The 16,668-nt window shown below is 41.7% G+C and overlaps 1 protein-coding gene across 3 annotated transcripts in view; it reads right to left on the reverse strand.

Annotated features, from left to right (window-relative positions):
* Window positions 1-16,668, reverse strand: part of CSMD3 (CUB and Sushi multiple domains 3) — a 1,044,618-nt gene that overhangs the window by 268,303 nt on the left and 759,647 nt on the right. For all 3 annotated transcript variants that reach the window (XM_061605340.1, XM_061605331.1, XM_061605321.1), the window contains one exon: window positions 8,424-8,540. In XM_061605340.1, coding sequence (XP_061461324.1) covers window positions 8,424-8,540 — 117 coding nt within the window. The remainder of the gene's footprint in view (window positions 1-8,423; window positions 8,541-16,668) is intronic.

The raw sequence follows: 16,668 nt of genomic DNA on the forward strand, positions 1-16,668 counted from the left end.
TAAGTTTTAATTGCTACTTACTTTAAGTTTGCAGATATAGGTATTATGTCATCAGCTGCTACAGAGTTAATTGGAATTGTTTCCTTCAGAGAATTTCTTCAAGGACGCCAGTCCACTAATCTCTTCTTCAGTTCCAAGTCACAATAATCCTTGAAGCTAGATCTCTTTGTAAGAGTGTTATTTAATATTTCGCTCTTACAGTTACAGTTACAAACTGAAACAACTTATCTTGTTTATTATTTATATACTGCCAGCCGGAGAATATCTTCCCAATGCCAGACCTATTCCGCCATCTTTCCAGCTTTTCCTTAACACTTGCCTCTTCCTATATCTTTATGCCCACTTCCTAAAATCAGGATATAGCCCTATCCATGTCCCATTTAGGGTGAAAACATATTTGAATGTGAAGAAATGTATTCAGTTTATGGAACACCTTGTCCTGTGAACTGCACTTGCCCCCCCTTTCCTGTTTTGTTTTTGTGGCCATTGCATACTAAGAGGCTTTTACTGTACGTGACAGGCAATATATTTACGTTTTGGATTTTGTTCCTTATTACTGTATATCACTGTTGTTGCTTTTTTCCCCTTTTTTTCTTTTACAAAACATGTAATTTTTAAGTGTTGTTAGCCACTTTGAGTGGTGTATATAAATTCATTAATAAATATGCAAACATATCTATAAAGATTGTGGTTTTGAGATATTTACCCAAGTTTGTTTGTTTTCCAACAGTGGCCACAACTTTGAAGTGCTTACTTTTCCTTTTTGGAGGACATGTTAAATAGCTTGTGACCCTACACAGCTTTAGAAATATACAACTACAATAAAGGGCACACTGTGGCTTGGAAAATAAAAATATAATACTAATTTACTGCATGACTGAGCCACACTTGAGTCCTTCTAGGTATAAACTAAGTTAATGCTGTGAAAAAAGCCACAAACATGAAAGTGAAAACAACTTCAACTCCATCGGTACATTTTATAAAATTATGGGAAGAGATTTCAAGGATCATCTGTTCCAACACTCTGCAGTGAGTCAGTTTTGATTGCACTGTTTTTTTTAAAATGCCAGATACATATAACAGGTACAAAAAGAACACACACACACACACACACACACATTTAAGGTCAGTCCAAAGCAGATCTATATTACAAGTCTCTGATCATATCCAGATGCTCTTATTTTAGAAAAAGATAACTTATTTTAACTGATTCTGCAAGTTAAAATGCAGAATCATTGTTCTGTTTATATCAGTGTTCTGCATATATTAAGGATCTGATATGTGAATATATCAAACAGGAGTAGAACATAAGCAGTACATAGATTTGTCTCTAGGATGAGGCTTTCATGGTGCGTACTCCAAGGTAAATGTTCATCTTGTGGCAATCTCAGTATTCTCTGACATGGGATAAAAATGTATGGAAAACTATTATGTGTCTTCCATTATAAATAGGGCAAAAACAACTGCTCAAGAAATCATTATTTTCTAACCTTTAATACATTAGCAAGATGAGGAAATATAAATTACTGAAGGAGATGTAAACATATGTGTAGAAAACCATCAATTCTTAAAGTGGCATTTGGTACATTAGCAATATCCAGAAATATAAATTATTGCAAGAAATATAAATTATGTCTCAGACCTTAGCAAAATACAACCATCCATTTTACATCAATTATGTGGTCAATAAAGCAGAAATCAGTTTAAAGCACAACAATTTCAACCTGTTTACAAATCTACTGCATGCCATGAACATCCTTATCATAAAATTAAATAGATCTTCCTGTTCACCAGCAGATCATTTTCCTGAATATATGAAAAACATACTTCACAAACTCAATGAACTGTTCACCTAGTTGATGTCTTCCATACATTGCAAAGCACATGATTGAAGACCCATATATAAGCAATGCTACTCTTCTTCACCATGAGGAAATATATGAGAATATCTAAACTATTATAGGACATCAAACATGCTATTGGATGTGGCTATTTACATAGAAAAAGGGGGTAAAAGAACCATAAAAGTGTCAACTTATATTGACTACTACTAAAAATATAGGTCGGAAATAACAAAGTAGATGTAGCCAACAATGGAATGATGGTACTTGCAAGTTCAAATAATATGATTTAGGGCATGGACTGAGCAGCCTGTTTCAGTTTTGCTGCTGCTCAATCAAAAGTTCATTCCATTGTATGCAGATTTTCAGAAAGAAAGCACACAAAAGGCTACATTTAAATAGTATGCATTTTGTATGTTAAATTAGTATTTTTATGTAAAATGTTTTTCAATCTATTTTTTCCTATAAAATGATCATTTTTCCATAAAATGAATTTTACACACTGTATGCACACCCTAATTGCAGCATAAAATCCCAGTATTTATGCAATCTAACTGGGAGTTGTGTTCCAATCTGCAAATGAGATTTGAGAGCACTGGATTGGGTTGGTCTGCTGTGAAAAGCAGACCAAACAAATGCTTCCTCCCTCCCTAAACTCAGGAAACTGAAGGGCCATTTACTCATGAATTTGTCCACTTGTTAAGGTTACTGGCTGAGGTTCCTTTATGCATGTCTCCTTCTTGAAGATAGGCAGCTGGCAAGTAGGTAAAAGCCATCTTGGTTGTGGTGCGCTATGTGTGGAATATTCTTCCCAGCTCATGTCTTTCTAGCACCAAGTAATTGCCTTTTTATTTGTTGTGTCTTTAAGCTAGTATTGTTAATTTGTTTTGTTGTTTTAAAAAACAGATTTTAATCCACTATGGAAATTATCAAAGTGAAAGATAATAATAATAATAATAATAATAATAAAATTTAATTTATGTGTTGCCTATCTGGCGGATGGCCACTCTAGGCGACGTACATGTAAACAGTTAAAACACAATGGGATAAAATACATTAATACAATATATAAACAATACAGCAGCAACAACAATACTAGTGCAGGGTAAGAGGCATTTCAGTCATAGAAGTTAACCCTCCCCAGAAATCCCAAAGGCGTGTTGAAAGAGCCAGGTCTTTAAGGCTTTACGAAATACATTTAGGGAAGAGGCGTGCCGTAGATCTTGTGGGAGTTCCAGAGGGTGGGGGCCACCACTGAGAATGCCCTCTCTCTAGTTCCTGCCAATCTAGCTGTTTTTGTCGGTGGGATTGAGAGAAGGCCCTGTGTGGCTGATCTTGTTGGGCAGCATAATTGGTGGCGTTGAAGGTGCTCCTTTAGATAAACTGGGCCGAGACCGTATAGGATTTAAAGGTTAATACCAACACCTTGAATTGGGCCCGGAAGACAACTGGAAGCCAGTGTAGATTGAACAACACTGGTGTGATGTGATCCCAACGGCGACTATTCGTAAGTAGTCGAGCCGCCGCGTTTTGTATAAGTTGTAGTTTCCGGACCGTTTTCAAGGGTAACCCCACATAGAGCGCATTACAGTAATCCAATCGAGAGGTGACCAGGGCGTGTACTACCAGTGGGAGCTGATGAACAGGAAGGTAGGGTTGCAGCCTTCGTATGAGGTGTAGTTGATACCAGGCTGCCCGGCTCACTGCCAAAATCTGAGCCTCCATGGACAGCCTGGAATCAAGCACAACCCCAAGGCTGCGGACCTGGTCCTTCAGGGGTAGACTCACCCTATTGAACTTCAGGTCAACATCTCCCAACCTTCTCTTGTCCCCCACGAGTAAAAAGTTTGTTTCCTTCATGCCTAATTTTCCTTTATGGAGTTACTGAAGGTTACACTTCGTTTCAATGAATTAAGACTTATTTAAAGATAGCACCTTCCTAACTGCAGGAACAGCAACAACAACGACAACAAGAAACCCAGAAGTGACAAAGCTCTTGACGAAATGCTAAGCCAAACATTTGTTATGATGTGGATATATATTCAGCAACCACCTGATTTCACCGCCAATGTGTGTCCACACAATGTCCATGACATGACCTCCAAGCTGATTTGTTTTGAAGTTTTGTAGCAGCATAGTCAAGAATGCACAGAGGAGCAAGAAATCCAAGAGTTACTTTTACCGAATATTCAATCCACATGGTGGTAACCCTGTAATCCACTGTCTTCCATATTATAAAACAACGTTAGATGGTACAGTGGTGAAAAGATAGGGGAGACCTTAATGAATGTCATTTGGGGGGAAGATGAAGTGACTATCAAAAAATGTAGAAAGGTAAAGTCACAGTGATTCTGACTATATAACAGACTGTGTTACAAGACCTTGTTCCAAACTGATTTTTAGAGCTTTGTTACAGTCAACATTGTAGACTGAAATGTTATCTGAGCGTATAACTTTCTAATTATTGTAATTCTCATTAAGCCAATTAGAAGTGTAGCATGTCTTCTAGTGCTAACAGAAAACTATAAACCTAATTAAGAGACAGAGTAAATAAATAATAATCTATTCTTGCAGCATTCTCCTAATTTAAATGTTGAGGTTTGACTATTTTTGGGTCTGGGTGTGGAATTTAGGTTTAAACATAGTTTAGTTATGCCCTCCTTGCCACCACAACATGAAACATGAAAAGCCACAGATCATGTATAATTAATTGACATATTGTTTCATAAGTATATATAGACACAAATTATTCAAGTACATTCTGATCCAGTGGAAACAAACACTGATTTTCTCTTAGACAGATATTGTGACTCAGGCAAGCCCAAATACAGACCATGTTTTGATGAGAGTTGGTGTATGTTGGGTTGTAGCACTTTCAGTTAGCACCCTGTGGGTCAAAAGAGCAAGAGCAGAATCACTCAGGAATCTAAAACAATCTCATCAGAAGTAAGTGCCACTGACTTCCATGGAAGTTATTTCCAAATGGTATGTTTAGCTACGGAGATTTAGGTGCCAAAAATCTGAAAGACCACCTCCTTTCCTACAGACTTTGTAGGGTGTTGAGATCAGCAAAGGGTAGTTTTGCTCAGGGGGTAGTGGCCTCAGAAAGGCCATTCCCTATGGCAGCCCCTAAGCACAGTGGGGAGGACAGCCTGGCTGGGAGTCCAGAGTCTGTGAGTTCAAATCCCCACTCATGTCTCCTGGGTGTCAAGGGCCAGCTAAAGACCACCCACAGTGAGTGGCTCAGGGGTTATGTACCCTGCCACCTGTGCCACCATGGGCAAGCTGCATAGTCCCAAGAAGCCCAGTTGCCCCCCAGCTGGCAGTTGTGGACAAGGGAGGGGCTGGCTTGTGCAGCTGTGGCAAGCTGAGCAGGCCTTAGCCAGCTGGGGAGGACTAGCCTCAGAGGGAGGCAATGGTAACTCCCCTCTGAATACCACTTACCATAAAAACCCTATTCATAGGGTAGCCATAAGTCGCGGTTGACTTGAAGGCAGTCCATTTCCATTTTTCAAGTTGTGGAACTCCATCCCCACTGAGGTGCATCTGACAACCTCATTGTACAGCTTTAGGCAACTGCTGATGATGTACTCTTTATCCTGGCCTTTGATACATGAGGCATATTTTTTCAAGGCGCACCCTATTTTGTAATATCTGGTTGTTTTTAATTATTAACCCTGTAGTTTAAGGTTGTTGTAATCCTTAAAAGCTAATGCTAATGCTAATAATAAGAGGGAGAAGGATGAATCTTTCATGGGTAAATAAATATGTTTTTCCTTTTCACAGATGTTTGGCACAGGGTTGCCTAAAACAGTTCAATATAGGGGGAAATTCTGGGGTGGGTGGGGGTGGAAAAGTAGATTTTAGAAGAAAAAGAATGTTGCTTAGGCAATGAAAACCAGAATAATAAGACAATGGCAGAATCAGAAATCTAGTACTGTGCAAGAGAAGATCCACAGCCCTCAGAATAAGTCAGTGACAAAAAAAAATGAAGTAAGACCAGGTTGGTGAGAAGCGCATCAATGGGATCAAAAGCAAACAGGATCAAGAAACTCCAAAGTTTGCTGAAAGGTCCAATGAAACAGGAACAGAATCAACAAAGATGCAAGAGAAGGATTGGGGGGGAAGGAAAAGCAAAATGCAGTGGCCAGATTGGTAACAGGGACCAGACGGTCCAAACATATAAAACCGATTCTGGCCTGCTTGCACTGGCTGCCTTTATGTTTCCGAGCTCGATTCAAGGTGCTGGTATTGACCTATAAAGCCTTACACGGCTTGGGACCACAATACCTGATGGAACGCCTCTCCTGATACGAACTCACCCGTACACTACGTTCAGGATCAAAGGCCCTTCTCCAGGTGCCTACACTGAGGGAAGCTCGGAGAATGACAACAAGGGAGAGGGCCTTCTCAGTGGTGGCCCCCAAATTATGGAATGATTTTACTGATGAGGTGCGCCTGGCGCCAACACTGTTATCTTTTTGGTGCCAGGTCAAGACTTTCCTCTTCTCCCAGGCATTTTAGCATGCGTTTTATATTGTTTTAAATTTTTAAATTGTGTTTTAAATTGTTTTTTAAAAGATGTATTTTAAATTGTATTTGTTTGAGAGCTTCGGCTATGGGGCGGTATACAAGTAAAATAAATAAATAAATAAAGAGAAAGTTTAAGTGAGACATCAAGTCTACTACTAGTAACTACTGTACTTCAGGTATATGACCACAAAAATAGAAAAGTTGCTGAATTCCACAGGAAATCACTCATCTCCCAATCTGAAGAACTGGGAGAAGGGGGATATACTTAAGCATGCATGCCTTGTCCCACATCAGTATTTTGTTTATTTTAATTCTCTATTAAAATGTGTGAAAGTGTGTTAATAACTTCAATATCCTCACCACTGTGTCAGTCAGTGATATCCAAGCATCCTTATTTATACCGATAAACTTTATTTGTACCGATAAATTGCTTGGTCTTCTGAACACAGGAATGTTGTAAGCCCTTATAACTGATGAAATGACAAGTAATCTCTGAACAGGTCCTGAGAGAACTACAGTTTAAAAACAGAGTATTTTTTCATACATAAAACAATGCTAATATTTTAAAACTTTCATCAACCATCAAATTTATATTCAGCTACACTAAGAACTCAGTTAATTTTACATTCTCTGATTCAATTTGTTTATTTCTGAATTACATAGAATATCATTGCATGAACACGAGATGAGACAGTATTAGAATGTATTAATCATTTTCCCTATCAGATATTTATTAAGATTTGTCATAAACTATAGTAATAGATTGGAGGATAAAAAAAATGTTTCATTTATTTTCTGTGGTTTTAAATATTCAGGCATTTGGATTATTTTGCAGTTCAATATAGTCTCTTTCCCCCAACATCACAGATTATTTTTTTAAAAAAAGATACCAAATTTGTGAGGGATTGATTAAAGTTAAATTACATATCTGATTAAAAAACAACACCTGCAGGTATTGAACACACAGTGAATTCAATGGTGTGTCCTCTGAACCCGGGCTTGTGGTTTAGCTCTCCCAGAAAAACCATGAGCCATAAACCATATCACAAATATTGGTTACAGTGATTAAGTTGGAAAGAGCTAAAATCACAACCCTGGATCAAGACAATACTCTAAGCCAAACTATGGCTTAGCATAGATATCCAATATTTCTTCAGTGTGTCTGTAAATGGAAGGAAAGGGCAATATCTACACGTGATTGGAGCCTATAGGAACCAGAATACCTTTGCATTTAGAGCCCCATATGGACCATACAGTAAGTGGCAATTTGTTTCTTTCTTCTCTTTGATTCCAAGTCTCCTTCACTGTTGGCTTCTACTGATTTGGATGATAAGAAATCTAAGACTGTATTTCAATAACTGTAACTCATAATTATTCTTCCCTATTGATTTATAGTTTTCTAGTAAGTTCTAGCTCACATAATTTCCTTTGTCTCATACATAACTACTACCTACTACCCAATTAATATTTCTGATGTTAAAAGTTTATATCCACCCTCAACATGTTGACTATCACATACAAGTCCTGCTTGATATATGCAATAAAAAAGTTTAAGAAAACTTTTCTGATGATACACTCATCAAAACATTTATATTTAGAAGAATTTGATAAATTGATCATAAAATCTTCCATGAGAACTCAATCCCCTCTCTCAAAAATACGGTGATAATGAATTCCATAAAAGAACATGCAAAAAGTACAAATAGATGCTCAAAGTGAACCTTGTAGCAATAATTTCTAATGCAGATTTCAGTTTGCGTTATATGGGTTGTACCCATTGGTGTCACTCAGCTGATGGTAAGGCTTTCATCTGAGGAACGTGGAGGGAAGAAATGTTCAACAATTTCCTCTTCCCCTGCTGTCCCCTCCTAAATTTGCTCTGAAGGGTCTCCAACCCTCTGGTCTGGGGGAAACTGTTTCCTTCCCTGCTCTGCTGATGGAAACCTTACTGTCAACTGAGTGGCACTGTTGTATACAATAATTACAATGTCTATTAACAGATATGGGAAGCAAAACTGTAAAACAAACAAACAAATAAATACCACTCACCAAATTCCTTGGGAACAGCAATGGAGTAAATGCAGTTATGTCCTATGCTGTAGTTTTTAGGGTAGTTTGGGGATAAAACTGTGCCTTCAGAACCTGTAGAACGACTTCCACAAGGTGCTACAAAGTAAAGATGTAAATTATTTTAATAATGTACTGAAAAATGAAGTGGTCAATGAAGATGTATTTTAGACAACAGTGAGCACAATTTTGTTACACCGTTTTTTCAAATTTGATTTCCAGTTATAATTGTTGCAGTTCCACTAGCTAGAGCATGTAAATGGGAAAGAAAAGAAAAAAGTGGGATGCAGATATGTGCCCTAAAATTTATTCCAGGCCTGAACAAATCCTCCCAAAGAGGCATGTTTCAGCAGCAATTTTCACCAATTAATTCTCCTAGTTACCACAATGTCCCATGCATTTAGTGAGAATTGGTGCTAAAACATGTTCAAAAACTCATCAGGCCTGGAATAAATCCAGGTGTAAAGCAACCTGTAACCTGTAAAGAAACCTGAACAACTGAATGACCTTCTTGGACAAACTCTTTACCATGCAAAGCTAAGCATAACAAATTGTTCCATAAGAACTGTGTTGTTCCCACAATTTTTCTTATGTACTCAGAATAAACACTGGAGGCCCTTCTATGTCCAAAGGTCACTTTCAGAAATGCAGTTGACTGTACATGGGGCCTATCTTATCAAATGGGCCTCCCTAATTAATGGCAAAAGATCCCAATGAATGTATGTGTATTAAACATTATTGTAATATTTGTAATGCAAAATTCATGCAAAAGTATGAACACAATTATTATGTTTAATATGGTAATTGTCACAGCAAGAAAATATGACAAAAATGTGTAGTTCTGATAAACAGTCATAAAGTGATTTGCATGTCTGGGTGGAAAAAATCCATATTGCTTGTGAGTCATGCACTGAGACTCTAGAAAGAAAGAAACAAATTATGTTCCTCAGAAAAATAGAATAGAAATAAAACTTAAAACAACAACACCAGAATTTGGGGGCAGAGATCAGAATTACCATGATTACAGCTATCTCTTTGCTAAAAGAAGAACTTTTTAACATTTTCATTCTCAAATCATTTTTTCTCATGTTGTTTATGTAAAAAACTGGCTGCTTGACTGTAGATATGCGATATAGATATAGATATGCATTATCCGATATGGGAGTAAGTCTCACGTCATGTGAAAAGCTCTACTAATATTTAATTATACATTTTTATCAGAAGAAAGGCACAGGATCTTTTGAAAAAATGTTCAGTGGTGAGCTGTAAGCCAATATGTGATGCGACTACACAGTATAATGTGGTTACAGTATATATATAGACCATCCTTTCCATCATGTGTTGTGGTAATGGAAACCCCATCACTTGTGTTTTGTATGAATTCTGGTGTAGGATTGCTGTCCATAATTGCTTCTGTGGGATATTCTGAGAGTCTCCACACTTTCCGGGGGCATGGAAGCTCTCTGCTTGACTGCCTATTCCACATAGGGAGCAACTGAAAAACCTGATGGCCTTAGTGGGGTAAGTTCTCAGAATACAGAAGTATTTCCACAGTAACTACCACTTGGTTTATGGCATCTGCTTAGGCTGAGCCAGAGTGCAGGACAATGGGTTTGGATGGGCACTGCTATGGGTACAGCAGACTGCTCTAATGCTCATATCCTGCTTGTGGGTTTCCCATAGGCACCTGGTTGACCACTGTGAGAATAAGATGTGGACTAGATGAGCCTTTCATCTGATAAACCAGGGCTCTTCGTATGTTCTCCTGTGGCCCATGGTGTCCTTTCCCAATCTGATGTTTTATTAGAACTGTTTTCAGAGATGTTATTGCTATATAACATTATCACGTTTCTGTACCTTATAGCAGTGCGATGTATGCCTGTTTAAAAATCCAAAGAGAAGTCAATGGATTTACAACTTAAATTCTGGTGCATACAAGACTAAGCCTGGTATATTTTCTCTTAATACTAAACACTAAACACACACTATGAAAGTTATAGTTTAGCTTTTAGGTAAAAAGTACTTTTCCTTAGCATGCAAAATTGAGGAAGAAAGTGTGGAAAGAAATCTTTTTTCACAAAAGTATTAATTCTCAAATGAGGTAAATCCTATGTGCAAATTCAATTCTATTTCTTGAGCAAAATCTATCAGCACTGAAACTAAGTGTCAAATTACATATGGAATTTGTAATAATGTTGAACATTATTAAAGTTTTAATTACATTATCTGGAGACTCAATCTCATTTGTAAGTATCCATTTCAAGTAAAATTGAGCTCAGAGATATTGTAGTGTAGTGCTTATTTTCCACAGGTAGCCTGCCATCAGATTGGGTAGTACTGCCATCTAGCGTCCGAAGGCAAGAATGCACTAGAGTTAAAACCTGGGGCTCGAGCCCCTCCCACTCCAGTCTTCATTCTTGCCTCCGTCCGAGGCAGATCTGAATTTAGACAGAGCGTAGCTAAGTCTTATTTCCATTGGGACGCCGACTTGACTGCCAGAACCAACTTATCCTTAGCTCCATACTCGGGAAATATGCTCTTCGGCGAGGATGCTCTCAAAGCAGTCCTTGTCGACCCCAAGAACAATCGTAAACCTGCACTAGGTACGGCCAAAAGAGACGACCGCAGACCCGGACGACGGTTTACCCCTTACCGTTCCTTCCAACCCTTTCGGAGAGGACGACCCGGTGGACGAGGACGGGACACCAGGCCTACAAATTTCCGTCCCTTCAAGGCACCCTGGTCCAGACAACGATCACAATACAGGGGCCAATACCAGAGCAGGCAGGCATATGGCAGAGGAAACCATCAACGCAGGCAGTTCTGACTCCATCCCCATTGGAGGCAGACTCTCCTTCTTCTCCAGCATCTGGCTAAACTTGAGAAACATCTCCTGGGTCAGACTTCTCTTCACCCAGGGCTACAATATAGAATTTTGGCAGACACCACCGGACAAATTTTGCATCTCCCCCGTCTCCAGGGCACGCAAAAATATCATGCAGGACGCACTACGACATCTACTAGAGATAGCCGCTATAGAGCCTGTTCCCCCATCCGAACGGCTACAAGGCGTGTACTCCGTCCTCTTTACGGTTCCCAAGCGAGACTCCTCATGGAGGGCGGTCTTAGACCTCAAGGGCCTCAACCGCTTTGTCAAATACCGCCACTTCAAGATGGAATCTCTGGCGTCTATTGTAGAGGCTCTACAACAAGGGGACTTTATCGCATCCATCGACCTGAAGGACGCTTACTTACACATCCCAATTTGCCCGGGTCACAGACGGTTCCTGAGATTTGCACTAGGCCACCTCCATTTTCAATACCGGGCCCTTCCATTTGGCCTCTCCTCAGCCCCCTGAGTCTTCACCAAAGTGATGGCCACCATGCTGGCGTATCTCTGCCTCCAGGGGGTCCATATTTATGCTTATCTCGACGACCTCCTCCTCCGAGCAGGCTCCCGGGACTTGGCCAACAGGCAGATCCAGTTCACCCTAGAGGCACTACACTCTCACGGCTGGCTGATCAATGTGGAAAAGAGTCATCTACAACCAACTCAGCGCCTCCAGCACTTAGGGGCAATACTGGACACATCCCTAGCCATGTCCTTTCTGTCCCCAGACCGTATTGCTTCCATCACAGCCATGGCAAACTTACTTCTACATCGCCCCACAGCAGATGTCATGTTTCTGGCCCAGTTTCTCAGGGCAATGATCTCCACCATCCACATCGTTCCGTGGGCCCGACATCATTCCAGACCTTTACAATGGGCTGTCCTACCCTTTCAAGCGGACATCTCCAAGTCCAACCATCGCGTAATTCCTCTGGGCCAATCTCTGACGCAATCATTCTGCTGGTGGGTATCCACAACTTCCCTTACCAAGGGGACACAGTTCCGGGACCCAACCAGAGTCCTAATCACCACGGATGCCAGTCTGTCCAGCTGGGGAGCCCATTGCAACTCCACCTTTGTCCAAGGCGTGTGGTCAACCCAGGAACTAAGTTACAACATCAACTGGCTGGAGCTCAGGGCTGCTCATCTCGCTCTAAGACACTTCCAGCCACTATTCGCTCTACAACACGTCCTAATTCGCACGGACAATGTTTGCGTGAAATCTCACATCAACAGACAAGGAGGCACAAGGTCCAGGGCTCTACAGGAGGAAGCGACACGACTCTTCGACTGGGCCGAGTCCCACCTCCTGTCATTACGAGCAGAACACCTCAGCGGCACGCTAAACGTTACGGCCGACTGGCTCAGCAGGCAAACGATCCATCCGGGAGAATGGAAACTTCATCCAGCTGTGTTCACCCTCCTTCAGCGGCGGTTCGGCCCCCTCTCACTGGATCTCTTCGCCTCCAGCCAAAACTGCCAACTGCCTCGTTACTTCTCAAGGTACCTAGAGACAACGGCGGAAGCAGTGGATGCGCTGATGACACCATGGCCACACGGGCTCCTTTATGCCTTCCCGCCTATATCACTCCTAGGCAGGACATTGACAAAACTCCGACTTGAACGGACACGGATTTTACTCATAGCACCCTACTGGCCTCGCAGACCCTGGTTTTCGGAACTCCTCTCGATGTCAATGGCGGCTCCCTGGACTCTTCCAATCAGGCCGGATCTTCTCTCCCAAGGACCAGTTTGGCATCCAGACCCGAACTGGCTGAGACTGACAGCCTGGCTTTTGAGCGGACACAGTTGATCTCTGCTGGTCTGTCTCAAGGGGTCATAAACACTATTTTAGCATCTCGGCGTCCGTCAACTACTCGAATCTATCAGAGTACTTGGCGTACTTTTTCCAGCTGGTGCACTTCTAAAGGTTTTTCAGCACCCCAAGCCACTGTACAGCACGTTCTACAGTTCCTACACAGAGGCATGACATTGGGACTCAGACCGAACACCCTGCGTAGACAGGCCTCCATCATCTCCTCAATTCTGTCTGTTTCTTCATCGGCAGCACCCCTAGGCACTCACCCGCTCATCAAACGCTTCTTAAGAGGAGCTCCCCACCTCTCTCCAGCGGTACGTCACCACTTTCCATCCTGGAACCTCTCCAAAGTTTTGCAGGCATTACAGCAACCTCCATTTGAGCCTCTTGCCTCAGTGCCTCTAAGACTGTTGTCTTTTAAAGTCCTTTTCCTCGTGGCTATCACTTCAGCGAGGCGGATTTCGGAGTTACAGGCCCTGTCATCGGCCCGTCATCTCTGCGTATTCCATAAGGACTCTGTAGTCCTGAGGCTGGATCCATCGTTCTGTCCTAAGGTCAACTCAGTGTTCCACAGTAGCCAGGACATTGTACTTCCATCCTTTTGTCCAAAGCCGGTCCATCCCCTCGAAAAGGCCTGGCATTCGCTGGATGTTAGGAGAGCGCTCAAAGTTTACCTCTCTCGCACCCAGGATATTAGACAGACAGACGCATTATTTGTATCCTTTCATCCGAGATCTTTGGGAAAAAAGGTGTCCAAATCCACTTTGTCCTGTTGGCTTCGAGCCTGTATTTCTATTGCATATCAGTCACTTAATTTGCCAGTGCCGTCTAACATCACGGCCCATTCGACCAGGTCTGCTGCCACTACGGCGGCTTTCCTAACTAATGCTCCTCTTACAGACATATGCAGAGCGGCGGTATGGGCTACCCCTAACTCCTTTGTGAAGCATTATAAGATTGATCGCTATGCTTCAGCTGACGCCTCTTTCGGGAGACGTGTCCTGCAACACGTTATTTCTGATTTGTAATTTCCTAGGAATCCCTCCCTATTAGGGGGCTACGTTGGTACATCCCAGTCTGATGGCAGGCTACCTGTGGAAAATGGTCCCTTGGACCCACCTGAAGGGTGATTTTCACAGGTACGCCTGCCATCACGTCCCTCCCTTGTGGGGGATTTCTGGGGAAATTGGTTCAGTATTTCGTATATAGTTCAATCTATGTGCTTCGTGCTCTGTCTGATTTTCATTAGTTAAAACCTGTTCTTATGTTGCAAGTTCTATGATATTTGCTATGTATATTTTCTTTGCTGCTGGGGCTTTTGCCCTTTGGTTACTTTCAGATTACCACTTCGGACTCGTCATCATGAAGACTGGAGTGGGAGGGGCTTGAGCCCCAGGTTTTAACTCTAGTGCATTCTTGCCTTCAGATGCTAGATGGCAGTACTACCCAATCTGATGGCAGGCGTACCTGTGAAAATCACCCTTCAGGTGGGTCCAAGGGACCATTTCATACAAGCTTATGTTACAGCTAACTACCAAGTCCTGCCAATGACCTAAAGATAAAATGCAAATAAAATAATCTGCTGCAGTAGCATAACATCACCAGTTATCTATTAGTGGTATTCAGATGGTTCTCAAAATACATTACATCTGCAGCCGTTCCTGTTAAAGAGGCAGAAATGCATGACACACTTCAAAATATAGGGAGGAGAAATGAGAAAATAACTGCACCCAGACACACTGCAAAACTATGGTTTAGCGTTAATTGAATGAGCCTAGCTTTCTCCAGCTTCCACTTCAGTTAAACGCTGCTTGTCATTTTGACCAAACCAGGAATTGTGATTTAACACTAAGTATGGATACTTTCAAAACAAACCAACATCAAACTAAAAATAGCCAATGTATCTTGGGCTGAAAAGTCTGGTGCTGATTTAGGATATGCACATTAGTTAATTTGACATTAATGATGCCCCGCTCGCTGCACAGCTGACAGGCGGGGCATAATTGCAGACAGGGGCAAAGCTTCCGCCTCCATCTTTAAGTGAGGCAAAGTCATGAGTAGTGCCTATGACGCGAGTGCAACTTGGCGGAAGGGAGGGGCAAGGCTGGAGGGCTTATTTAAGCTGAGCTGCCCCTTCTACCTTCCTCTTTGGAATTGCGATGCCCACCCCACCCTCCCTCTTTTATGGTGTGCCTATGGGTCGCTTGGAGGCCGAGTAGGGATTTTTATCCTGCCTACCCTCGTTGGCGGGCAGGTTTTTCACCTGCTCCACACTATGGGAGGGGGAGGGAATCGGGTTAGGGGGTGTTGTTATTAATAGGTGGTTTTGGCTGATTTGGCAAAATTGATATATTGAAGACCAATGCCCTGTGGGGCAGTTTTGTTATAGCACTGGTGCGGGAAGGGAAATAGTTAAGCTAGGTGGCCCCCTCAGGCACCTTTGGAGGTGATTGACAGTTCCAGAGGCCTGTCTGGCAAGGCTTTGTGGCTCGAAGACAGGATATGGGCTGCCTCTGGGGCCAAATTATCTCATCTACCCAAGAGTTATTCAACCCCGGGTGGGGATGACGTGGGAAGGCCCCCCTACTCATCTACAAGGTGTGGCCAGGGTAAGGGCTTGCCCTTGCCTCAGCAGGGGCTGGTTGCCCAAGACCTGTATGGCAAGCTACTTGCTTATAGATAGTCCTGCACCTAGATTTTCCCTCTGCAGGTCACTTTAAAATTGGGTTTGTCTGCTGTAATTTAATAAAGTGGCCCTTGTTCAACCCAAGCTGATGTGTCAGTGTCTTATTTCGCCCCTCAACTACAATTTTGAACAGCCTGTTTTTATAGTGTCTTTAAAAACGTGAACGCATGTGTCTCCTCCTTTAGGCATATTGCCACTTTTCATGACACTGAAATTTTGCTCACTTGCTCATTATATTTTTACAGTGAAACTCTACACCATTTTGTGTGTGATATTCCATTCACAAACATACGCTGGATAATGGAACGGAGCAAGGAATTTCAGAAGAAAATCACCCTGCACTTTATAGATTACAGCAAAGCATTTGATTGTGTACATCATGAAAAACTATGGAATGCTTTAAAAGAAATGGGGGTGCCACAGCATCTGATTGTCCTGATGAACAACCTATACTCTGGACAAGAGGTTACTGTAAGGACAGAATATGGAGAAACCAATTGGTTCCCAATCAGAAAGGGTGTGAGACAGAGGTGTATTTTATCACCCTATTTGTTTAATCTATACGCAGAACATATCATATGGAAAGCGGGATTGGACCAAGATGAAGGAGGTGTGAACACTGGAGGGAGAAATATCAATAATTTAAGATATGTCGACAATACCATACTACTAGCAGAAACCAGTAATGATTTGAAACGAATGCTGATGAAAGTTAAAGAGGAAAGTACAAAAGCAGGACTACAGCTGAATGTCAAGAAGACTAAAGTAATGGCAACAGAAGATTTGTGTAACTTTACAGTTGACAACGAGGACATAAAACTTATCAAGGAGG

The sequence above is a fragment of the Rhineura floridana genome, chromosome 1 (genome assembly GCF_030035675.1).
Source record: "Rhineura floridana isolate rRhiFlo1 chromosome 1, rRhiFlo1.hap2, whole genome shotgun sequence".
Classification (NCBI taxonomy): Eukaryota; Metazoa; Chordata; class Lepidosauria; order Squamata; family Rhineuridae; genus Rhineura; species Rhineura floridana.